This window comes from Prionailurus viverrinus, chromosome B1 (genome assembly GCF_022837055.1).
Source record: "Prionailurus viverrinus isolate Anna chromosome B1, UM_Priviv_1.0, whole genome shotgun sequence".
Lineage (NCBI taxonomy): Eukaryota > Metazoa > Chordata > Mammalia > Carnivora > Felidae > Prionailurus > Prionailurus viverrinus.
Window position 1 is genome coordinate 77,434,692 of NC_062564.1, and position 25,235 is coordinate 77,459,926.

A 25,235-nucleotide genomic window follows, 5' to 3' on the forward strand; every position below is an offset into this window, starting at 1 on the left:
TTCACATCATATGCAAAAACAAAACAAAAAAAGAACAGGAACAAAGACCGAGAGCTGTCTGGGGCTTTTCTCTCGAGCGGCACGATCCAGTGTGGCCAGTGGAGCCACATGGGCTGTGAAACACTCAACAGGTGCCAGGTCCAAACCAAGATGTGCTGTGCCTGTCAACACACACTAGATTTCAAAGATTAAAAAAAAAAAAATCTCAAAGATTTTTTTTTTTTTTTTTACTTTGGTTACATGTGGAAATAATACTGTAGACACGCTAGGTTAAATAAAATATACTACAAAATTAATTTCACCCATTCCTTTTTAATGTGGCACCAGAAAATGTTAAATGAGGCAGCTTACACTGTGTTTCCAGGGGGCAGTGCTGCTCCAGAGGTCTTTCCCCACCAACATCATTAGCTCCCTTTCTCGTCCCGTACGGTCTGCTCTCAACGATCCTATTTTCAAATTCACATTTCACAGTTGTATCCATGAAAATATTCTGGAAGTTTTACCGAATGTTTTTAATCCATGTATTCCATGTATTCCATATACTTCCATAACACAGCAACCTTTTTGAAGAGAGAGACACGCACTCCCTGACCCCTGGGCAGTTGCTGAGCCCAGCAGGCACCCCATGGTGGCTTCAGCAGGTCACCACTTCCCTTTTTCTACCCCTTCACAGGTCAAATCCTTTAGACACAGATCCCCTGCTGAAGTAAGGGAATGAACATCAAACAAGTACATGCCATTCTCACTGTGCAGGAACAGAGGAACCTAGCAATTACATCCCTGTATTTAATTTGGACTCTGAGAACAGAAGAAGAGCTCAACAAATGTTTTCTAAACACATGGGCAAATGAACAGTTTGCTTGTGGTGTCAGGGCCTTTATTTAGGATCATTACTTAGATGACCATTCACACCCGGGCCTTGATTTGTCCCCGTGGGCAGGGTTCCTCCAAAGAGCACAGCTTTGGAGATGGAAGAACCTAAAACTGCACGGTGACTCTGTCTCCCACCAATTCTGTGACTTGCGTTGTTACAGTCAATGGCTTGGTTTGCTCCTTCACCGCCACTCATCGTTTCTCCAGGTGTTTGTGGGATTCATGTAATTACAGGAGAGCTGCTAGGCTGTGCTGCCCCACCTGCTCATGCTACTTCGTGTCTCTAGGCCATCCTCCCCCACCATGTCCCAGGCCATCCGAGGGTGACACAGAGGATGGGAGCACATGCTGTCCAGAAGACACTCCTTCATCTTATCACCAGTGACCAGCACTTCCCTGACAAATACTTGAAGTGGTCAGCAAATGCCTTTTAACCTCGTTCCAGAGAGGGACCCCGGTTTCAGGCTCTGATCACTGCCAGAGGCCATGCCCCATCACTATTTCCATGTTCTCTTTCCATTAGCTCTTCTCTTTCATTAACAAAAATATCTCCACCGGGAGCCATGAAAAAGCTTGCTCTTTAACTCATTAGCGAGGCCAGAGACAAGCAAAATGTTCTAGACCTATACATTACAGCTTTTTTGAAACTGCCCTCCTCCTGAAGCCTATACCTGCTGCCTTTGTAGGCCCAGGAGGCAAAATCTGCATTTTGTAACCAGCCGCTGGATTGAATCATGGGTCAGCACCAGCCCAGGGAGAAGGGCCAGATAGTCTCATTCCTTCAGCAACGTGAATTAAGAGATCCAGAGTGGAAGCAGATGGTCTCAAGGCCTGGAGTTGGACAGCCTTGAGAAGTTGGGGACAGAGCACCACCGGGCTACATCAGAGCTACAGGCAAGCAGGAGTTATGAGAGAACAGAACCAAGAGCCAAAATGCACCCAGAGCAGCAGAGAGAGGAGAATGCACAGTCTCGGAGTCAGAGACAGTGACAGACAGAAGGAAACTGGGGAACAGCTGCCCTGCTTCCTATTTCCTGTGAAGCCTGACCTTCCTGCCATTGGCTCCATAAGATTCCTCTGCCATACATTAACAATCCCTATTTATTCCTGAGCTTTTGTTGCAGGTGTGTGCACCTGTTAGCAAATACACTTTGACCAAGATGCATTTTCATGTGTTCTTCCCAAGCATCATTCTCCCTCCCCACTCCTCACCCAAAACTTCATAAAAGGACACGGAACCTAGGCCAAGGAAGTGTGCTTTGATCACACATCCTTTGCAAAACAACACCACACAATCCTTTGCCCACCCCCATCACTTTTTTCCTCAAGAAGGGTTTATTGCAGGTTGGGTACACTTATAAGAGGCAAAAGTCTAACAATGAGAATGAACTACAGGGCCCCCCAGTTTAGAAGATGAGCAGGTAAAACAAATACATTGATTATGTACAATTATTAAAAAGGGCAGGGTAGTGGGGGAAAAAAGGAAAAACTGCCAGCAGCCTTCCAGAAGGTTAATAACAGAGGATGTTTGTGGAGCACCTTCCTGCCCCGGTCCTGACTGTGCCTCGGGCTATGTTTCCTCAGTTGTTTCCGGCCAGCTCCAGATGACAAGCAGATGATGAAAGAGACTGTGGTGGCTAGTCAGATGCCTAGTTTACCGTGCTCTGCTAGAAGCCGGCTTGCTGAGAAGAAACCACTTGGCCCGGGGGGGTTGCCGCATGCGCCACGCCTTTCATGAAAAAGCCCAAAGGACGACTCCATTAACGTCTCCTAATACATATGTGGGAAGAGTTGGGGGAGAGCACACTGTCTAGGGAAGAAAGTGACATTCCTCTGTGGTCTGTATACAAATAAATATCCAGTGTTGTCTTAGGTGAGCCCAGCGCCCCAGGCTAACGGTGGACTGCTTCCTCGGGCACCTGGAACCACTTTTCAAAGTCTGAATTAGTGTCCGATGACCAGACTGTCCTCTCGGGTGCTCACTTCTTCCATCAGAACGCCAGTCCTCCGAACCCCCTTGGCAGAGGAAGGTGCTACGCCACCTCTCACAGGACACCCACAAAGGGACAAATGCAGTTCTAAATTGTTCGTAAGAAAAAAAGGAACGCTCCGAGTTTACTTAAATAGGGAGAGAGCTTGATTCATCCAAAGTGTTTCTATAAAAATGCATTAAATCCCAGATAAAAGTTGCACATTCTCCTGGTGACACTGCAAAAATGTCCACTGAACTGAAAACAATTTAAAACGAGCCGCTCTGAATATCTGTCACGGCAGCTAACACTGCATAGGACACCTCCAGGGACCAGCGGGCAGAGCCCAGATTATGAAAAGAAGCAAATCCCTGGCATCGAGCTCCTGGATCCTGGCAGCCCTCAGAGGTGCCAGCAAACTTCCCAACAGCAGTCAGCAGAGAAAGGCTCTTCAACGAGAGGGCCGCGGCCCAACAAGAGGGGCTTTCCAGCCACAGTGGGCTCCAGCCTGTCCGCCCGGGGTCAGTCGCGGTGGCGGCGCCAGGTCCCTGCCCGCTCGCAGCTTTCGGCAGCAGGAGGACAAGGGGGTGTGGGAGACTCTGGAGGGGCGGGGGCCAGGTCTGCCGGTGCGGACACGGGGGGCTCCTCAGCTGAGGGAGGGACTGGAGAGGTCGGCTCCATCCCGGGTCGGCTGCTGCCCTGACAGTGCTTGCTGCAGAAAATCTGCCCCTCCTTATCTAGAGCCGTGTTCTAAGGAGAAACCAGTGGAGAAACAACACATTAGCCCGGCCCGAGCTTGGGTCATAGCTACCACGACAGGAGCGCACAAGAGCATGCACAGGGCTCAGAAACAGAAGAGGAGAAATAACATCGAGCTTCTCTTCCAATAGAAGCCTAAGAGAAAAGCAACGGCTGAGGATACCTTCTCCCCAACCCCCCAGGCGGTTAGCCACAGTTGGCCCCTGCTCCTGGCTCAGTGTCAGCTGGCCCTGGATGGCAGCCTGAGGCAATTATTTTCTGGCTCTGAGCTTGCCTGAGTTCTGAGTGCTTCTTCCCATGCCCAGATCTGGAGCCCAGAAGAATCCTGTGACAATAAGCAAACCCTACAAGAACACTAGGGCTTTGACAGCTTTTCTAAGGCAAGTTCTTCATCACAGGTTGAAAAGTTACTCACATGTCATATAAATAAGTAATCCCTTTACAACCCAAGTGTCTGCATAATCTACAAAAGTCCTGCAATCTGATCGTGCACCATTACCCCTTTTGACATCCTGCATGGTCACCTGACCTGCTCTCTGGTCTTTCTGGACAGTTTTATCTTGTTATACCCCAAGTTTGTTTTTTTAAGTAAGCTCCATGCCCAACATGGGGCTTGAACTCATGACCCTGAGATCGAGTCGCGTGTTCTACCCAATAAGCCAGCCAGGTGCTTCACCCCTAAAGTTTTTAATCTGCTCAGCTCTTCAAGGAGCACAGAAACAGCCACAAACATGAGGAAATCGCCTTGCTTTTCTGACCTTACACTGGGAGGTAAGACCTAATCTTCTTTTCTCCTCCTCTGACTCAGTTTGAACATTTCCTTGCTTGTCCAGTGAGACCCAGCCGAGCTGTCATCTCACTGGGTTTCCAAATGTGCTTTCAGTTCTCAGGCACCTTTAGCTCAAAGGCACAACAATCAGGAGGTGTTTTGTAATCTAACTACCCTGAGGAGAAATGTAGTACAGATTCTTTATTTCTTAAAAAAAAAAAAAAAAAAAAAAAAAAAAAAAAAAAAAAGGTCTGGAGAAGATACGAATGAACAGCACCTTTTAAGACGGACTTGTGTGGCTGGCTGGCTTGGTGTCAGCTGTAAAACAGGGTTCTCCACAGGCCTTTCCAAGCTCACGCTGAATAGCCAGCAATTTCCAAGGACAATTTCAATTACCTGGGGAGCAGGTAACTGTGGAAAAGCCCCCTCAGAAGCTTAGCATTGCTCTTTAACAAGCTTCCAAGTTCCTAGTATGAGAGGAGGCCAAGCCACGCCTCGGTGAACACTCTGAAAATGGGGAGAGGCAGCATTCACTTGGTTCTACCACAGAGCCCCTCCTGGGTAGCAGAGACAGTAACTCCCCAGTTATTGCTCCTCTTCTGTTCCTGTCAGGAGACCATGTGTGTGCAGCGGAACAAAGCATTGCGGTGCGGTTAGTACATACCATTGCCTTGGACCTAGTCAGAGGGAAGCAATGCAGGCGGCGGGAGAGGCAGGAGAAAGCAGGGACAGAAACTAGACTTACTTTAAACAGAAGCAACATGACTGAAACAGTTTTGTCTATCTCAAATTAAACCCAAATCATTCCCAAATTTCCCCCTGAAAGAAACATCATCCCCTCTGAGGGGGAAAGCCCTCCGTGTGAATTCATCCTTTCTCAAGTTGGCTACAAGATGCAGCAAATGAGGGTTTCTTGTAATTCCCTTTCCTGCCACAAGATGGCCTCGTCCCTGAGGCTGGGATGTGCCCCCTGGGGGATAAACAAGGAGCCTGCCCCGCAGAGGCACTGTCCTTTAACTATACCAAGTGACAAGTCAAAGAAAATGCAAGTGCTATTCAGAACCACAGGCCTGTCTTAAACCAAAGCCTAATCCAATATAAATCTCTTCTCTTATCCCAAAGGCTCCACACCTGTCTTACTGATAAAAATAAAGCCTTCACAGAGTTACTTGTCCTTTGCTGTTGTTCACAAAAAGTTGCTTTTTCACCAAGTGAAAAACAGCACTGAGCAGGAGAGCTGCTGGCGTCCTCCTGCTATGCACTCGCCAGCTCTTGATCTGGGATGACAGGCAGTGGGGCAAGCTGTAAAGTTTTAAGATAAAGTTTTCCAAGGGTACGCTTTGCTGGCTGAGAAGGATGTCAGTACGTACAGGAGACCTGCACCGATAAGAAGCTAAGAGCTGGACGCTGGTGTCAGAAAGTCTGAGACAAGCATGCAGATTTAAGACGGGCTGCAAATTAGAAGTTGCTCTGATTAAGCACAGCATGTTTGAATACCAGAATTCTGCTTCAGGATCCCCCATAGTCTCAACTGGGTTAAGAGTGAAACTCTGAAGTGTCTCTCAAACTGTCAAATCAAACTGTCAAATAAAATGCAGACAATAGCATCAACTTTACTTTCTTTTGCTGTTATTTTCATTCCTATCCTATAATTTTCTCACGGGAGCCTCAGGCACTGACTTTGGGGTGGGGGGCCAAGGCGGAGAGAATGCCAGGAGCGACAACAGACAGTAAGGTTGTATGGGTCACAGGACAGTTATCTGATGATTCGACCTTAGAGCACTGATACACTATTATTTCCACTTCTCTTTGTATCTGCAGGGAACGAAGTTACCCTCACATACTCTACTTGTGAGAATGTATGAATACCAGGGAGAGTCATTTGTGGTTAATTGCTCTTAATATAAAAAAACACTTAAAACTGTTCCCAAGGGCAGGACACACAGACACATAGTAGCGGTGATGAGGATGACAACACAGAAGCACCACCAGCTGCCCCCACACAACCATGCCCCAGGCCAGGTCCTCAGTTGGGTGAGGATTAGCATGGCATCCCCATGGAGGCCTTCTTGCCACTGCTTTGGGGAACAAGCCCCGAATTCACAGGCCAGCTTTTTGGCCATTGAGAATTGGTACCTCCAGAGACAAGCTTTACTGATTTCTCCTGTAGGTACTGAATGTGATAATGCCACTCAGCAGCTCCTCAGACCTAACAACCTGCAGAGTTGTGTAGGGAACATGAGGTTAGACGGGACCCTGCCAACATGCTCAAAATCAACTGAACACACACATAAAAACACCACTTGCACAACCACCACTGGGATTACAGATATAATAAAGGTTGTTCACTCATACAACCATCCAGTTAAAGCTAAGGGGCTTGAAATTTGACTACTGATCTCCTTCATAGCAAATGGGAAACTATCATTTGTAAGCCGGAAGATACAGCTTCTGTCTGAGAGGCTCTAAATGTCATTATCCAGAACAGAGCCTATACTGGGCCATAAGGTAAAGGGCTGGGTCATTCCAGAGCTTTAGCGGGCCACAGGCGTCGGCCCGTGATTCCTGTGTGGGCGCTGAGTCCACAGGTGACCCAGGCAACGATGGCAGAACTCTCCTAAACCCTGGGCACAGTCCCATTAAAGGTCCTTCTTCTAGGAGACTCTGAAGCTTAATTAACCTAGCTATTAAATTTTGATCCCAAAAAACACTCTTAAGATTCTTCATTATGTGTCAAGTGTGCCAATTTTCTGGTTTTATTTCCTCTAAATTTTGCAGAAGCCTTATGGTGTCCATGCGACCAGTCTGTAATTTGCCATCCGTCCCATCCATCAGTGCCTGCTCTTGTAGGTGAATCGCTTAAAAATGTTCTCATGCTGTTGAGTCAATCAAGATGGTTCTTTTCAAAGTGTTTAAGCTGTAACTCTGTGACAACTCTGACTTTCCCGGGCTTTCAGCAGAACGCTGCTAAAATGTTAGGAAAACCACAACTCAAGAGGCCTTCTCATTACTTTGGCACAGAGCACCCCAATGTCCTGCAACATGTCAAAAGACCGAGTCTGCAAGCTCAGGCCTTGTCTGGGGGAGGGAAGCAGTGTGAGAGCACACTTTCTAGCAGGGAAGGAGCAAAGGAGTTCCGAGGACATACAGAGGGTTTCCAGGTAAATGCAGCCGCTCCAGGGGGAGAAAGGGGAATGGCAGACCATTAGTGGGGCTAAGGTGGTGGATACCCAACAAAACATACCACAGTGTTCTGTATTCTCCGTGGTGGGGGTGGGGGTGGGGGGCGGGGAAGGGTTTCCTTCCAGCTTCTATATGGACCCAGAATCTTCTTGAGTAAAGGTTCCTAGACTACAATGTGCCAGAGAGTAAGCAACTGCTTTCCTTCTAGTTGGGTAGAAAACAAGTTGAACCTTTCCAGAGGGTGAGATGCTTGTCCTGAGATAAGAAAGCTGGAAATGTAGAGACAGCCCATCACTGGCTGTCAGGTTCCCAGGGGGCTGTCAGGGGTGGCCAAGCCGCTAACAACTCAGGCACCTGTCCCCTTAGAAAGTCTGATTCCAAAGCCACCCCAGGTCCTGGAGAAGGCAACCCCTCACCTGCTCCCAGATCGTGTGAGCGGTATGGGCAGAACAGAGGTCATGGCCCCCAGTGTTGGTGCCACAACAGGAGGGGACATACTCACTGCTGGGCTTCAGGCCCGACTTCAGCAGGGACTCAGGCCAGAACAGCCGGTGTTGAGTGAGCTAACCACACTTCTAGTTCAATTTTATTCTTTCTGCCTTTATTTTCTCTTTTGCTAAATTTACCTTAACGTTTCTTTCCTTACTTTAATGCCACTGTTTATTTGTTGTGTTTATGCATTTAGATAAATTCCCTTACAATCATTTTGAAAGAAGGAAGACCTAAAAAAAATTATGGGGACCACTGTTACTGACATCTCAAAATCTTTCTAACCCTGAAAACAAAAACACAAATATATATTTTTTACATTGTTCTGTACTTTTAAAAGCCACAAAACACTAATTTTTTAAAGGAATTTGTTTAACTTTAGCGGTTTCTTACCCCTGGTCTCAAAGAATAATTCATACCTCACACAGTGTGTTTGTGAAGCCTTGAATAGGCAGGGAGTTCCTTCCTTAGGCTGTAAATCCCAGCCAGGCTTGGGAGGCCCTCTCCAGATGAGAAACAGAGAGGAGGGCAGAAGCAGCTGCCAGGGAGGGCACCGAGCCCGGGAGAAGGGGCCAGCGGCTCCTTGGTGCCGGGACCCATCAGGCTGGCCTTGCTGGTACCTGCACAGCCCCCTACCCCAGAACTCGAGGCCTGGGAGTCGGCCAGATGGGTGCACTCCACGTGCCAAGCCAATCTTGAAAAGCAAAGAGGAACATGGAAGGTGCGGACTTCCATGTGAGGGAACCTCGGCTATTCACTTCTAAAGACTCAAAGTTCACCGAGCAGTCAGGCCCGACACTTCAGCTTTCCAAGGGCAGAACAGAGTGCCTTCCACTTACCATGATAACCGAGACCCCGGTGGTGGTGCTGTTCTGTTTGGGGAGCGCATTATTAAAGTGCTGTTTGAGTTTACCTGTTACTTCAGCTTGCATATTATTCTCCTGGGAGGCATCATCCTACAGAAAAGAATCAAATACAATGGTTTCAGATTCTCAGGTCTACGTTGGCTTTTCCTGAATAGTCACCCTCGCCCCACCATCTCTTCCTAACAGGACTGATTTTCACCACAAGGTTAGGGGAACAATTACTGCCGTTTAGCAGTCCTATGTCCTCAGGAAGACCCCAAGCCATTCCCTTTGCTCCTTAAGCCTCAATCAGGCCAAGTAGAGAGCACCAGTCTCTGAGAACACGAAGGAAGACACTCTTCAGGCTTCTAAGACTCTGTCCCCAAGGCACAAATCCCACAGAGTTTAGTACAGATCCCTCCCATGGAAACACCAAAATTAATGAAGAGTTTATTATTTTGATCAAGAATTCACTTAGTTGTTAGTCTTTATCGCTCATAAAGAAATGTGGCATCTCAGCTACTTGGTCCAAGACCTAAGTCACTTGGCAGGATCCAGAGAGGCTGAACCCTCATGTCAGGATGTGTGGGACCCCACAGAGATAGTGGAGGGGTGCAGGGAGCCACCACTCCCCCACAAGTAGGCCAGAGGCCATGGCTAAGTACATTAACCTCACTCTCATGGAGTCTTTGGGAATAAGGTAAATGCAAACTCTCCCACCAGCACCACTTAATGGATCACATTTACCCTAAACCCAGAGGTACCACCAAGCCCAGACAAACTCTGGTCAATGTCACACCCCCTCTACTAGGCTCCAGAAGGGACTATGTCTCAGCCTCCTTACTCTCAGCAGGAGATCTCCTACGACCATGTGCCATAAAGACATGGGGATCAGCGTCTGAAACATGCTCATCTCTGGGCAAATCCTGAAAACTCTCAAATCCCGTAAGTATAGAAGGCAAAAGCTGAAAGGCTCCTGAGAGCGCATCCCAACCAATCCTTTCATTTTGTAGAGGAGGAAAGTGAGGTCCAGAAAGGGACAGTGACTTGCCCAGGTCACTCACAGAGCAGGATCAAATACTCCGAGATCCTCATGCCAAGTGCCTTCTCCCAGAGAGCTACCTTCATGCTACTTGCTCATGAGAGAAAACAGACATTTCATCTGCCATGGAACTTGGATGCAGAGCTCTGCATGTGCAAAAGCCACGGTGGAGAAGCAGGCTGGTGGTCACGGAACTTACAGATGTTCCTTCCCCGAGAACATGGGTACTTACTGACACCCAGGGGTGGCTCAGGATTTCTCCCGCAGTACACCGAGCTTCAACGTTTACCTGAAGCATTTGACTGATTAATTCCTGGAATGAAATAAAGAAGAGTATAGAGGAGGCGAGGTGGGGGACTTCCAGCATAAACACAGATATCTGAGCTTGCACTAAGTACTTCAAAGAATCAGCCAACACAGCTGCTCAGCCATTTCACCTTAGAAGCTATTATCACCTACATTCCTATTGCCCTACCAGGCAATCACATAGACACAACTGCCTCAGGGCAGCACCAGTGTGAGAGAAGAGAAGGTCTCTCCTGGGTCTACATTAAACCAAGATGTTCTCTCCTAAGAGTTCTGGTTATTATCATCATTCCGCAGTGTAAAAACCGCAGTATTGTTCCTTTTGGCAAGTCAGTATGTCTCATTCCCACATTCTGATGGGTGTCCAATACATATTTCTTAAATAAATGAAAGAACGCATGTTTAGGGCTTAGAGGAACGCAGGAGGGTGGCAGGGGCAAATTGGGAAGACAGCCAGTCCAGCTTCAGAATGTGCCTACGAGTTCCAGAGACTATACTGTGGGATGAACTTAAAGAAGAAACACATTAAAAGTCAAGCCAGACCTGGAGCTCGATTCCAAGAGCTGCAACAGCCTCACACGGCAGACGAGGGCCCCTTGACACAACGTAACCCATGGAAACAAACCCAGATGGGTACCTTTGCTGAGTCTGTGATGTTATCCCAGTAGGGGGCTGGAAACTCCAGCTTCCCAGCCAAGATCTGGTCAAAGAGATCTTCCTGGAGATTGTTCTCACTAAGTCAGTGACAAAGGAATAGAAGAAAAATCAAAGTTACCATACAGTTTTCAACAAAATGCTCACAGGAAGAATGGGGTGAGGAGTCCAGTCTCTTGGCTTGGGCATTTCATATCTCAATTGTATTTGTTATGACACATTTTTTTCTTTTAGATGATGAGCTAAAGAACATATCCATAGGCTTGGGTATCAGGGAAAGAGAGGACACAAGGTTCAAGAAACTTGTTTCAGCTTGAGAAAAGGCAGTAATTCTGGAGACGGACGGTGGTGATGGCTGCACAATACTATGAATGTACTTCATGCCATTAAAACTGTACATTTAGGGGCACCTGGGTGGCTCAGTCCGTTAAGCTTCCGATTTTGGCTTAGGTCATGATCTCACAGTTAGTGAGTTCAAGCCCCCACATTGGGCCCTGCCCTGGCAGCTCAGAGCCTGGAGCTTGCTTCAGATTCTGTGTCTCCCTCTGCCCCTCTCCCCACTTGCACTGTTTCTGTCCCTCAAAAATAAGTAAATGTTAAAAAAAATTGTAAATTTAAAAATGGTTAAAAGGTAATAATGTATATATTCTGCCAAAGAAAAAAAGGACTCAAGAAAAATATGGAATCCACAAATAACGTAAATCCTCATTTCAGAAAAAAACATCTGCCTCACTTAATCTCTCATGGCGATCAGAGTGGAAAAGTAACAAACCTGAGTCAGCTCTCCTTGCCCTTCCTCTTTCTACTTTTCCAATAAAAGAGCCAAGAGCAGTGAAACAAGCCAAGATATGAAAGAGTCATAAGGAGTCCAGAATCTGGATAAAATATTCATGACATAATTAGCTCCCCATTGGAACTTGACTTTCACTTAAGCTCAATCTGCAAAAAAAAAAAAAAAAAAAAAAAAAAAAAGAGCCCATCCAAGAAGAGCGACTAGAACCACACAGACTGAGGTGAAGTGATGTTGCTGCCCTCCCAGGGTGGGCATCCTTCCTCAGCCCGTACCTAACTGTGCTACCCTCAGAGGTGCTCCTGCACATACAGCTGGTGCCTACTGAAACATAATGCCTTGACTTTTGAGGCAAGGTACACAGAAACGTAAAAACACTGCTGGGAAACATTCAGGAAGCTGGATGTCACCGTCTCCTAGAACACAGAGCCACAGCCCTCTACAGAGCCCCACCTCCCCCTTACTTGGTGGGTGCATCAACGGCTGAGCGAAAACAAAATCATTAGCCTTCTAGGCCACTCATTACAAAGCCCTAGTGGAAACCCCAAGGTAAGCCGCTGGAGTCAAGATGAAAATCCAGGAGTGGAAGTCCAGTCTCAGTGTGCACCATCTGCCTTGGAGTTGCCAACAGGGCCCCTGCAGCCTGCTGTGCAGAGGACTCACATGAGACCCCACCCGGCCTTCTAGACGTAAGCCTAGTCATGTTAACTGCTCTCCCAGAGTGAGCAAGTGTGGTGTCCACAGAAACAGGTCATTTGGGGCAGTGCCTAGGGACAAATTCTGGGGCTGTGTGATGTGACTACCCTACACCTTTAATGAAAAAGAGGACAGGCAAACTTCGTTTTATTTCTGCTTCCCTTTACTGTACTTTGTAGATAATTGTACTCTTCTTTTACACGGTGAAGGTTTGTGGCAATGCTGCAGGGAGCATGTCCATCAGTACCATTTTCCAACAGCATCTGCTCACTTTGCATCTGTTACATTTTGGTAATTCTCGCAATATTTCAAACTGTTTCATCATTAATCTGTTAGTTATGGTGATTTGTGATCCTTGATTACAACTCACTAAAGCTCAAATTGACGGTTAGCATTTTTTAGCAATAAAGTACTTTTTATTTTACTGTTATTATTATTAATTATTATTTTTAAATAGGCTCCATGCCCAGCCTGGGGCTTAAACTCACAACCTGAGATCAAGAGTCCCATGCCCCACTAACTGAGCCAGCCAGGGACCTCTACTATTTTTTTTTTTTTTAGTAAAGCATCTTTTAATTAACGTACGCACATTGTTTTTTTAGACATAATGCTGCTGCACGCTTAACAGACTACAGTACAGTGTGAACATAACCTTTATTTGTACTGGGAAACCAAAAAATTCATTGGACTTGTTTTTACTGTGGTATTTGCTTTATTGCGGTGGTCTGGAACCACTCTCGCAACATCTCCAAGGTAGGCCTGCAGAGTCTGTGGGCTTTTGCGAATACTCAGGACATCTCAACAAGCCCAGCTGAATTGACATCTGCCAGTTCATGAAGTCTGGGTCAAGAGGCACATCGAATGAGTAGCAAAAGTCAGGCCAGACAACCAGGTAAGGCAAGCGATTCCCACTGCCCTCCTGGAAAGTGTTTTTCTATGAGCCTGCACAAACTCTTTCTAGGTTGTCTGATGTTTTCTTTTTCACTGTTATTTCCCTACTGACTGAACTCAGCTCAACTCTCCAGGAGAAAATGTTAGAAAAAGATGTTAAAAATCACCCATTTCCCGAACCGTTGCTTTTAGCCACCCCTCTCTATTACTCATCTTCTTTTTCTTTCCTGGAATAGCAAATAGCTTATATTTTGTTAACATACAGGACTTTTATTTTGTTCATAAACAGCTAAAAAGTTGGAAGTGTAACTGCAGCAAGTTATTTAGGTTCTTGGCAAAATAGTCTGAGTCAACAAACAAAAGCCTAGGGGGTCCCAGCAATAAGAAGTCACCTAAAGGATCCATGCTGTGAACTGCAAGCACTTTGAGCATTTCAAGCTTCCCTCAGTAGAAGAACAGAAAGCTAATTTATCCTTCTAAGTAGTCACGTAGTAAAAGCCACTCTGATTAAATCTACACTGGACTTATTTACACATTTATACTTCGACAATTGGGCTGAGATGTTCAGGGCACTTTAAAATCTTAAAACAATACAGCTCATGGATCAAGGTGCTGTAAGTTTAAAAATGTACATTAAGAAAAACCTGGAAAACAACAGGAGTTTGAGCACATTCCTTCTTTTCAATGCCAAGTTGTTAAACAGTTGTCTGATGAGGTAACTTGAAAATGTTGTAAGCTACCTCACAAAATGATGTTTAAACATTTAGCTTATGGGAGGTATAAGTGCATGTTTCAGAAAAACAAAATTATCATGCAAATATTACGTTTTGTCAGTGGCCCCAAGATCAGACTTGCTTAGGCAATAACTAATACGGTGGTTGTAGGACCAGCTTCTGAATATAACATATAAGTCAACAGCTTTCAAAAGGTAGCTTTATTGCTTTTAATTAGCCACATACTTACCTCCAGTTCCCACAAAGAAGCTGCCATGCAGTGAGAAACAAGTCACAATAGATACATACTGTTCAATCTGAGTCTCAGTCTTGCTTTTGGTTAAAAGCAAAAAGCAAAATCAAATAACAAACCCACAGACTGCACTGGCATGTGGAAACACTAGAGGGAGTTGTGAGCACACATTCCTCTAAACTGATCCCTGATAACCCCTTTCCAACTGATCTCAACTTGGGTTAACCAAGGATGGAAACTCTGCTATAACAGGCCCCATGATCACTTGGCAACAAAACTAACCCCTTCACTTAACTAGTTCCCCAAACAAATCATCACTAAAACCAGCCAGAACACAATGGAACCGTAAAAATGACCACAAATTATTCCACTCCATGTACATACCTGCTTAATCTTCTCTCACATTTACTCTATTTGACTTCATTTGGTCAATGGGACATCAATCAGCAAATGTGTGTCAAGTGGACACTTGGAAAGTGGTTGAGCAAAGGAACTTGCCCTCTCTGGCTGCTTTTGGGGATCCTGTATCCACCATCATGTGAAACCAAGGTTAGCCCATTGAATGCTGAAAGGCACTTGACCAAGTCTTATCTGTTGTCCCAGCTGACCCTGAGCGAACTACCAGGCATGTGAGTGATGCCACACTAAACCATCAAGTCCCAATTAGCCAGCCCAGATCAGAAGAACTGCCCAATAAATCCACAGAACTGACTGACAGCTCTAACCTTTGGAGTAGTTAACTGTTCAGCAAAAGCTGGCCAATAGTGCAGTAATCCTATAGTCTGTGTAACCCACCTAAGCAATGGCTTTGAAGGAAGACCATGATTTAACGGCCAGATGGCAAGAGCTTCCCACTGCAGAAACCCAATCCTAGCCACAAGGACAAGGTCCCACTCAAATGCTCTACCTTTCACTTAACCTTTGTGATTTCCAGCCCTGAAATAAGCATACCCTCATACTCAATTTATTCTTCTTGATCAATATTCTGGTGATGGATGTCTTTACACCATAAGGCTCTCAAAAGTAGAAACTGACATCTCTGTGTCACTCTTGTGTTTACTGTAATGTCAGTAAAAAGAAAACTTGTTCAAATCAATTGAAAATTATCATTTAAAAAACATATATCTTTCAACTTTTTTGTAGGTTTGAAAGCTTTATAATAAAATGTTGGGGGAGAGGCAGCAAATTAAATGTATTGAACTTACTGATGAAGTACAACACCATAAATAAGACATCAGAGAATACGCTTTACATTTGATCCCTGACACCTAGAATAGTGCCTGGCACACAGTAGCTACTCAACAGTAGTTGTAAAATGAACAATAACAGAGATTAAAGTGAAATGAGAACTCAAGAAGATACATAAGAAAATCAAAGTTGCATCATTAGATGAACTTCTATTCCCAAGTCATTCATTTGCTCCAAAGAGGGAGATGGGACAGATCAAAAGAGGCCCTGTGGCCAAAGCCCTACACTCTCTCATGTTCACAGTACTGGGGTACTGGGTATGCTCTATGCCCGCTGTCACACATTCTGACACCTGTGTGTGGCCACCTCTGCCCCCCCACCACCACCCCAGGTGAGATACGTGATTACCAAGAATCAGTCTCTATTTGTTCCCAGGCCTATTTATGCTGAAAGTATTTGTAATATTATGTGAACATATAGAATTAATTTAAATTTCATTAAATATTATGTGAAATATTATGTGAACAGATAGAATTAATTTAAAAAGAAAGAGTTCACTGTTTCTATGAGAACTAGGTTGAAAGCTTTGGAAGGTGAGTTGTTAAAAAAAAAAAAAAACCCTGCTGTCAAATTAAATAGGACAAATGACTATTAAGAACTGGAAAAGGAGGCGCGTCAGTGGCTCAGTCAGTTAAGTGTCCAACTTCGGCTCAGGTCATGATCTCACAGTTCATGTGTTCGAGCCCTGTGATGGGCTCTGTGCTGACAGCGCAGAGCCTGGAGTCAGCTTCAGATTCTGTCTTCCTCTCTCTCTGCCCCTCCCGACTTCTGCTTGCTCGCTCGCTCTCAAAAATAAACATTAAAAAAATTGGAAGAAAAAAAACCGAGAAAAGGTTTGTTTACCTAGAAGGATCAGACTGCTTCATAAAGATCTTTAAATCTCACTCCACTTGAAAAAGATTGAGAATGGATATTGTACATATTGGATGATTTGGTGTGTTTTACAGAAGAGTGACAAGAAATTCAGAGGACCATATACCAAACAAAGGCCTTGACCTCACATCAGAAGTGTGGTCAAGGAATATCCATTAATAGGTTGTAAATTAAGAAAAAAAGTAAAAGGTATGTTTATATAATTTTTAACTGACATTTTTTTTTTTAATTTTTTTTTTTTTTTTAAAGTTCATGACCTGAGCTGAAGTCGGCTGCCTGACCAACTGAGCCACCCAGGCACTCCTTAACTGACATTTTTATTGACCAGATTCTGGTCCTGATTGCCAGGATGAGAATGCCTGCTTCCTGACCAAAGAGAGAGTTTACAATTCAGATATTGTTACTCAAAGAGCCACTGACCTTCGGAATGGAGGGAATCCACAGAGAAGTATGTATGTGATCACGCCTGCCGCCCAAATATCCACCTTCAGGCCATAGCTGAGAAAACAAAGTGGGTGGAGGGAAGAAATAATGATATTACTCCCAGGAACCCTCCAAATTACTGGAGTAGTTGCCTTTGTTTGTTATGACAAAGGGCTTCCTCTGTGTCAAACCACTCATTTCACACAAAGGAATTAACTGCCCTTTGGACAGGGACATCTACTCTTCTCCGGAGCTAACCACAATATTGGGAACTGTTGCCATATTTCCAAGACTGGCCCTGGGACAGAAGTCCAGGCCTAGAGCTCCTGGACACAGAAGCACACACCTCAGTTCCTGAGATTAAAGTCATGGTGCAGGTAATAGACTCTCCCACCCTCCACCTTCCCAGGAGGAGTGTGAATACACAGCAGCCCGAGCAGCTAAACATACCTTTTTCCACCAAAGTTCAAGTACTAACCAAAGCCACCAGGAGTCTTACCCGGTTTCAGCAATTATTTCTGGAGCCACATAAGTTGGTGTGCCACAGACTGTGTATAAAGGGCCTTCCACCACAGTGGCCAGACCAAAGTCTCCCAGCTTCAAGGACTTGGTTCCATCAGGATATTCACACACCTGGAACAGAAACCAGCCAATAATCAGAAGTAGTTTCTTTTCTCAATGATTCCAAAGGGGCCCTTGGAACTAGATAGAAACAACATTGATTAATAAGTTAAAAAAAAAATCTCTCCTTGTTGATAATAATACCATTGTTTACTTCTGATGCTCTAAAGTTCTAAGTTTTCTTTAGACATTTTGCATGATTGTGTGAAATACAGAAGACAGTATCTTCCATCTATGTAAAAAGTTCCTTATCTTGGGACATCTGGATGGCTCAGTTGGTTAAGTGTCCAACTTCAGCTCAGGGCATGATCTCATGGTTCGTGATTTTGAGCCCTGTGTTGGGCTCTGTGCAGACAGTACAGAGCTTGCTTGGGATTCTTTCTCTCTCTCTCTGTCAAAATAAATAAATAATTTTTTAAAAAGTTCCTTATCTAGGAGTATAATGAATATGTGTGCATGCTGCCACGGCAGTTAGGGGTGTAGGTAGCTGCTTACCCAGTGTGGCCTAGACAGCAGGAAACGGAACTTGACTACATCCTTACTGAGTGTGAAGTACTTGAGAGACTCCGAAATGGTGTTTATTAACTGTCCTGGAGTTAACCCTCCTGTACTGTGTCCTCCACACTCCTCCTGGGAAGGTGGAGGGTGGGAGAGTCTATTACCTGTACCATGACTTTAATCTCAGTCATGTTTAGAAAATAAAATCAAGACTTGTTCTCTGAACAGTCAATGATGAATATAAATTTCACATAATGAAAAACTTTGGAAGTTTGGAAAGAAAGTAAACTTTGGGATCAAACAGACTGAGCCTGAATAACCTCTGCCATTTTCTGGTTGAGTGAGCTTCAAAAACCATCCTGTGCATGTTCTTCACCTGTGAAGTGGGATGAGACTAGTCCCTAACTCACAGGGGTGGTGTCAAGATACCAAGCTCAGAGCAGGGCTCAGTGAAGGTTCCTTCCTTTTCCTGGAAGGACTGGCTGATGAAATCAACTAATTATACTGGAAACAGTTGGTGAAGACGTGCATGCTTTTTGCTTAAATGGAAGCAATCTTCCTAGAAAACATTTCAGCAACATGTAAATTTCTTTAAATTATTTATAAGCCTTGATCCAGTAAATCTACTTCTAAGAGCCAACCCTAAGGGAATACAGATGAACCCAAAGGTTACACACAAAGCCACTAATCTCAGAATTTATCTATGTTTTTAAAAACTGGAAGGAACATAAATGGCTAACAGGACAATGACTTCATAAATCATGGAACATTCCTATGATAAAATACTATACAGTCACTAATAAGCACATTTCAAATAAGTACTAATCCTATGGAAAATATTCACTATATTACATAAAAAGAACATTCAAAATTATATATTCAATACAACACACCCAAATGTTCAGTTTATTTCTAGGTGGTAACACCAAAGATTACTTCAGCTTTGTTCTTTATACTTTTCACTGGTTTCTAAAACATTTACAATGAACATGTGTTGGCTCTATAATCAGGAAATTTTATACATAAGCAAATTCTCCTTTGGGGATAAAAGTCTGAGAGTCACATTCTAAATAGATGGTTTTTAGATTTAACTATGTAATCTTTAACCTATTTATCTCTTGGATGTCCATTCTGAAAACAGTGAATTTCAGAGAAGAGCAACTGCAGAGAACTAATATTCACTAATGTAATGTCTTTCTCTATTTTTATATTTTAGTCCTATTTAGTTTGTTTTTCCTCACATATTACTATGAACTGAGCCAGATTCTCACCCAAGCCGCTTACTCACTAAAGGATGAAAAATTTAGAAAATTATGTTTTTTCAAGATAAGCATGTTAACAACATTGTCCATTAATCTGATACTCAATGAGGGGGAGTGATTTATATAGACATCATTAAAAAGCACCAAGCACGTCAGGGCTCCCCCTTGTCAGCGATACCCAATCTGTACAGGCATTTAAAAAGCATGGCACTTAAATACCTTCCTTACCTGTGATGCCCTCATCAGTGAAAGAAGAATGTTTTTCACCATAGTGTTTAATAACTGCTTCCACATTTATGTACTAAGTATACATCCCCAGCATACATCTTTATGACTTTCAAGTTTCATGGGAGTAATGGTGAGGCTCACAGATATTTATCATTCTGAGTCAGCCACAACTCAGCAGAGGCATATTCAAAGCTACTAATGATTTAGCCTAAAGCAACAGAAACCAAGTTCTCAGTCATGCCAGGGTCTAAGGACGACCTTCCATCCATTATGTTTAATGTAAACATTAACGAGAACAATCTGATATAGAGAATTACAGTTAGAATTTATGATGCATTTACTGAAACCCAGACTTCAGAAATTCTCTAAGTAATTGCAGTGATAAGAACATTCTAAGCAACATTATAATTTTAAATGTCTATATCATGAAAGTAAAAAAAAAAAGTTTTATTAATGTCATTGTTATTTTGTTTTTGCAAATTTAAAATACACTCATTAGGTACATTTTTTTGAAAAACAGTGTTTACTTTCGACATGCGATTTAGGAATGCCTATGGGTATTTGAGGGTTGCTGTAGACACTCAGAAGTCCCTGAAGCCCCATTTCTCATATCCCCTATAAGGAATTCAGAGTCAGATGCAGAAGCATAAACAGAAAGGTACTGAGCAGTTTATAATCACTGAATTATGTCTGGGCAACTGGCATCCTATCCTCAGCTAAACATCTAAAGAGAAGTGTCATAAGGAGCAGACAAGCCTGAAAAATATTTCATCTGATTCATTTCTCCCCAATACTTGACACAGAGGCAAATATGTGAAAGATAATATGAGTAAACTTCAAATACTAGCTGGAGATTCTCTTCAAATCAGGAAAAAATATCTATAAATCTACAGATATAGACACACATTTGTACATTGCTTTAAGAGAATGACACTGACATATAAACACATATGGCTTTCCTTTCAGAGAATGATTTTTAAAAAGAGGTGGACAAATGCATAGGGACCCCAGAGAAAGGCCTTCTGTTCTGGCAGTGTGCTTAGTTCTCTCCCCAGTTACTGACATCCTCACAGAACTCCAGAGATGCCAATATTTTCCCCCACATTATCTCACTGGACCTGAGTCACCCCCCTGGGTGATTAGGAAAATAACTGTTACCCGTGTTTTTCAGATGAGGAAACTGAGGCATAGAGAACTCAAGTTACTAGTAGCTACCAAGTGGAGATTCCAACCAAAACCATTACCATCCCACTACACCATCCTGCAACAGATTCTGTGTCTGAAAGTGAGAGGAGGCCTGGCAGAACCCCGGCTGCAGCCTGCACCCCTATGCAGATTCTGAGTGAATTTAAGCAATCACAACTGTGAGAATTCTAGCCCTGTGGTGTTCAAATGCCCCACCACAAGCTGAGAGATGCTCTGTCAAAAGTTGCGCTCAGAATGCAAAAGTTAAAAATGTGAGGAATGTAGATCCCACATACAGAGTAAACGCTGCACGTTCTCTAAATAAAATGTCAACATAATGATTTAGAAGGGCTTCAAATAGGAGAAACCAACCCTCTTCTGTCCTCGGTCCCCAGAACTCCCGGAAAAGCGGAATTTATCACTGGTCTCTCATAGTTAAGTCTGACAGGGCACCACCAGGCTGTAACTCACAGCATTAATGGCCACCCCAGTGCTCCCTGACACGCCGACCCATACATCTCTGCTGGCAGGGTTTTAAATTATGACACCGCTACCAGAGAAGGGGATGCAAATCAGATGTCTGAATGCTCTGCTGTTTAAAAACGGAATTCATTTTTAGAGTAGGGAGAGGCCGATGGTCACTCTGTGTACTTCTTTCTAGTGCCTCGATGGCACTTTCTCATCCTAGGGCAATTCTGACCTGCTGACTCAATCTAGAATCTGCAGAGTGGTCTAGTTCAATTTTCAATGGCAGGTACATATTTTACTTAGATATGTGCAGGTAAGGTTTCCAAAGCCTGACCCTTTTAGAGCACACATTAGCCTCATCCAGATATCCTCCTTCCCTTCCCTTTTGGGTAGCACACTGGGGCTGGTGCAGGTCTTGAAGAGGGGTGAAGACTCATCTAGGGCAAGTTAGACTAGACAACAAAGTTGATTCCAATTTCTTGGTTATATTCTGAGACACATCATCTTGGAGACACCCATCTCCATCATATTCTCTTCCTTTGATGCGTGATAAGAGGATAAGGTATCAGTATCAGATTCTGAGATGGTATACACATTGTGAGTAAACGAGAGAAGACATGGGAGGGGAGAGTGGAATCAATGAGCTGGGAAATGCACATTCCCTGGTTTACAGGCAAGTTCACTAATGCCTCAGTTGCCTTCCTCACAGGGCCTCAACATTCAAAGCTACAGAATGGGCTGGTGCCACAGAAACCAATTGTCCCTAGAGACTTGCAGGTCTGTATTTTCAGAAAACATCAGTACATGCACCCACCAGCGTGAGGTGGGCCATGGACAGAAGGGAGAAATAAAGGAGGCATCCTCATTAATACCATGGCATTTATGTCTGGCCGCTGCCAGAAAAAGCCCTGTCACTGTTGCTTGTGAAGCCCCTGGCCAACCTTCGTCACCTGGTGGAGGACCCTGGGCCTGTAACAGGTGAGAAGACTGTTTTGAGGGGAGAACACCATATTCTCACTTCTATCCTGAGGCCCAGTCCTCCTTAGAGATCGTAAAACGAAGTCCATCATACATCCTGTTTTACAGAGAAGGGATATTTATTTCCCTAAGAGGAAAATCTAGACATGGAACACAATTCCTCAAGGCAGAAGACAGGAAGGAAAAAGCTCATATACTTTTAAATGGATACTCAGAAATCATCAAATGATATTACCAAAAGAGGAAAACGGATACTCTGGATTAGCAGAAAGCCCCCAGGATGGCCTTAAATCCTAAACATCAATGCATATTCCTTTCCACAATTATTTGTATAGTACAAGTATGAGACAAGTTATAAAAACCTGTGTTTGAGTGAGTGCTCACTGCTAGCTAGCTAAGTGACTGTCAATGGTTAGTCAACAACCATTTACTCCACATCCACCACAGCGTGCTTCCTTGAAACTGTCCAAGGCACTGATGACATAAAAATAATTAAGATACATACCTTGCCCTTAATGGTGCTTACCTACAGAAGGAGACAGACAAGCACATGATAAACTCACCACATCAGGGCATGTAGAGCAAAACTAGAGGTGGCCATGACTGACTCGGTCCAGGGAGTCAGGAATGACATCAGAGAGGACATGCCTTTTGCTCAGTGCCTTATAAGATGAATACATTTGCCACATCGCTGGGAGAGGTAGCATTTCAAATGTAGACCAGTATGGAAATAAGCAATGATATGTAATGGTATTGATAAAGTTCAGTCTAATGAGTAAGGACAGGAAAACTTGGGTTTGTATTATCATGATATAAAATACTCAGATAACCTCACCTAAGCAGTAATGATGATGATACTCAGCCCTGAAAGGTAGAAATAGAGGGGAAAAAAATGGTCTTGTTTGTGTCTGGGGGGAATGTGTGAAGAAGTCCCTTATCAGCTTCTCTAAAATTCCTCTACAATGTGGACACAAAGATTAACCCAATTAGTAAGCTGTGTTTATTAAGGCCACCATGGAAGTGTGCTAAATATGACATGAAGGTGAGTGTCACTCTGGCCAGATGGGTGGGGAAGGGTCAGTAACAGGAGAAGAGACTAAAAAGGTAAACTGGGACCAGATTATGAGGCTCTCCAAGTGCCACAGACTTTCTTCTGTAGAACAGTGGGACAAATAAGACTTGTAAACAAGAAAAATCAACATCTGAGTCTCAATTTCTGTACCTGTAAAGCGGAGATAAATGGACTAAATTATTCCCAAAGTTCTGTTCTGCATGTAAACAAACCGTCATATTCTACTTCCACCTCCTATAAGCTTCTCATTCTCTGATTTATTCTTCAGAATTTTTACCTCATGAAATAGTTTTCCTTCTCACCTTTCTTTAGTCAGTACCATCAATCAAAACATAGATGTAAATGTGGGGTGCCTGGGTAGCTCAGTCCATTAAGCAACCAACTCTTGGTTTTGGCTCAAGTCATGATCTCACAGTTCATGGGTTCAAGCCCCACAACAGGTTCTGTGCTGTCAGTGTGGAGCATGCTTGGGATTCCCTGTCTTCCTCTCTTTCTGCCCCCTTCTTTCTCTCACTTTCTCTCTCAAAATAAATAAACTTAAAAAAAAACATAAATGGAAACGTGTTTTCTAATGTCTGATAAACAATAAATACAGAAATACATATCAATTCAAGAAATCCACTAAGGCTTTATGGTCACTGGTCACTAACTTGAGTCATGCTGAGTCCCTTCATTTAAATTCTCTCAATCCCTTATTGCAGGATTGGTATAGACTCTGAAATGATACTGTTTGCATGAGATCATGTCATTTTAAAGGGAGAGAGGTATGAATTAGAACAAAAACAGCAGAGATGACATACCAAGAGGTTCTCTGGCTTGATGTCTCTGTGCACAATGCTGAGGCCATGAAGATACCTGAGGGCGTTGGCCAGGTTGTACACCATCGCACTGCCATCTCTCTCAGTGTACTTGGTTGAAGAGGTAATTGCATCAAAGAGATCCCCACCCTAATGGACACATAAAAAAGAACACAGCAAAATGTCAATAGTGACAATCCTGTGAAGGTAACAAAGAAGGTTCATCAGCCTGGAGCAGATGAAAAAATGACATAAGTGCCATGAAAAATGATGATAAATAATGAAAGTTTCAAGGTAGGAGATCATTTTTTCCAATTAGGTCCTTCAAGAACATGGTTAAGTCTTGGGATTTGGCACCAATGAAATCTCCTGACATCTCTCCATCCTCTTACTTTGACCAATTCCATCACCAGAAAGAGCTCAGTAGCTGTTTCCATCTCTTCAACCAGCATGATGATATTTGGATGTTTCACCCTGCGCAGGATTGACACTTCATTCTCAATCAGGTGCTCCTGTCAAAGGAAGGGGTTAGAGAGGTGGATCAGACACCACAGAACCATCTGCCTGATTTCTATAACCTGGAGGGTGCATAGTCTGCAGACGGGAAGCATCCCCCTTGGCGCAAAGCAAACCAAACCCTGGCCAAGCTGGTTTCCATAGGGACAGGACAAGTCAGTGTGACGTGTCATTGTCACCAACAAAAAGGAACTGATTATCTTCAAAACGTCCCTTGAAAGGGCTCAATGGTGTTGTCCTGGCACATAAAACATACTGCCTTCTTATCTCTTCAACACCTTAAGAGGTCATGACACTGGCAGCCTGGGCACACAGCACTGTGCTTTGTGATTCATATGGAACCACTTTTTTAATGTGAATGTAACACTCAAATACAAGGAAATTTGCATGTGTATGGAATACAACTTGAGCATTAAATTTTTTGTTGTTTTTAAACCATTACTAATATGAATTTGAGTTTCATGTTGAAATTTACAAAGGGGAAAAAAAAAGTTTTTCCTCTATGGCTGGATATAGAATCATTCCCCAGAAGGATGTTCCTTATTATCTTGTATTTCAGAAATCAGAAAACAGAGTACCATAGGGACCATGGTTCTCATTTTATTTTTAACCACTTGCCTGAAAATACTACTTATCAATCCTTGTGAGTCATGCAGCCAGGATCAGCAACTGTAGCAAAAATGTTTACCCACAGCATTAAGGAATTATTCTCGATATACCAACCATGAATCATGTATAACTATTGTTCTACTTTATTATGAGACATGAAAATATTTCAATAATATCACATTTGTTGATCCTCAGTAGCTATAATAATGAACTACTTTGAATTT

General features: G+C 43.7%; 1 protein-coding gene across 8 annotated transcripts in view; it reads right to left on the minus strand.

The window, feature by feature from the left end:
* Positions 1 to 314: 314 nt before the first annotated feature.
* DCLK2 (doublecortin like kinase 2) overlaps positions 315 to 25,235 on the minus strand; it is a 154,416-nt gene continuing 129,495 nt past the window's right edge. For 4 of the 8 annotated variants that reach the window (XM_047856882.1, XM_047856881.1, XM_047856880.1 and 1 more), the window contains 8 exons: positions 24,279 to 24,398; positions 23,890 to 24,036; positions 17,277 to 17,410; positions 16,775 to 16,852; positions 10,874 to 10,970; positions 10,163 to 10,243; positions 8,883 to 8,999; positions 315 to 3,593 (listed from right to left, as the gene is read on the minus strand). In XM_047856882.1, the coding sequence (XP_047712838.1) occupies positions 3,366 to 3,593; positions 8,883 to 8,999; positions 10,163 to 10,243; positions 10,874 to 10,970; positions 16,775 to 16,852; positions 17,277 to 17,410; positions 23,890 to 24,036; positions 24,279 to 24,398 (1,002 nt within the window). In that variant the 3' untranslated portion in view covers positions 315 to 3,365. Of the gene's footprint in view, positions 3,594 to 4,577; positions 9,000 to 10,162; positions 10,244 to 10,873; positions 10,971 to 16,774; positions 16,853 to 17,276; positions 17,411 to 23,889; positions 24,037 to 24,278; positions 24,399 to 25,235 lie in introns of those variants that run through there. The other 4 variants (XM_047856885.1, XM_047856883.1, XR_007151706.1 and 1 more) reach the window with 3 other exon arrangements.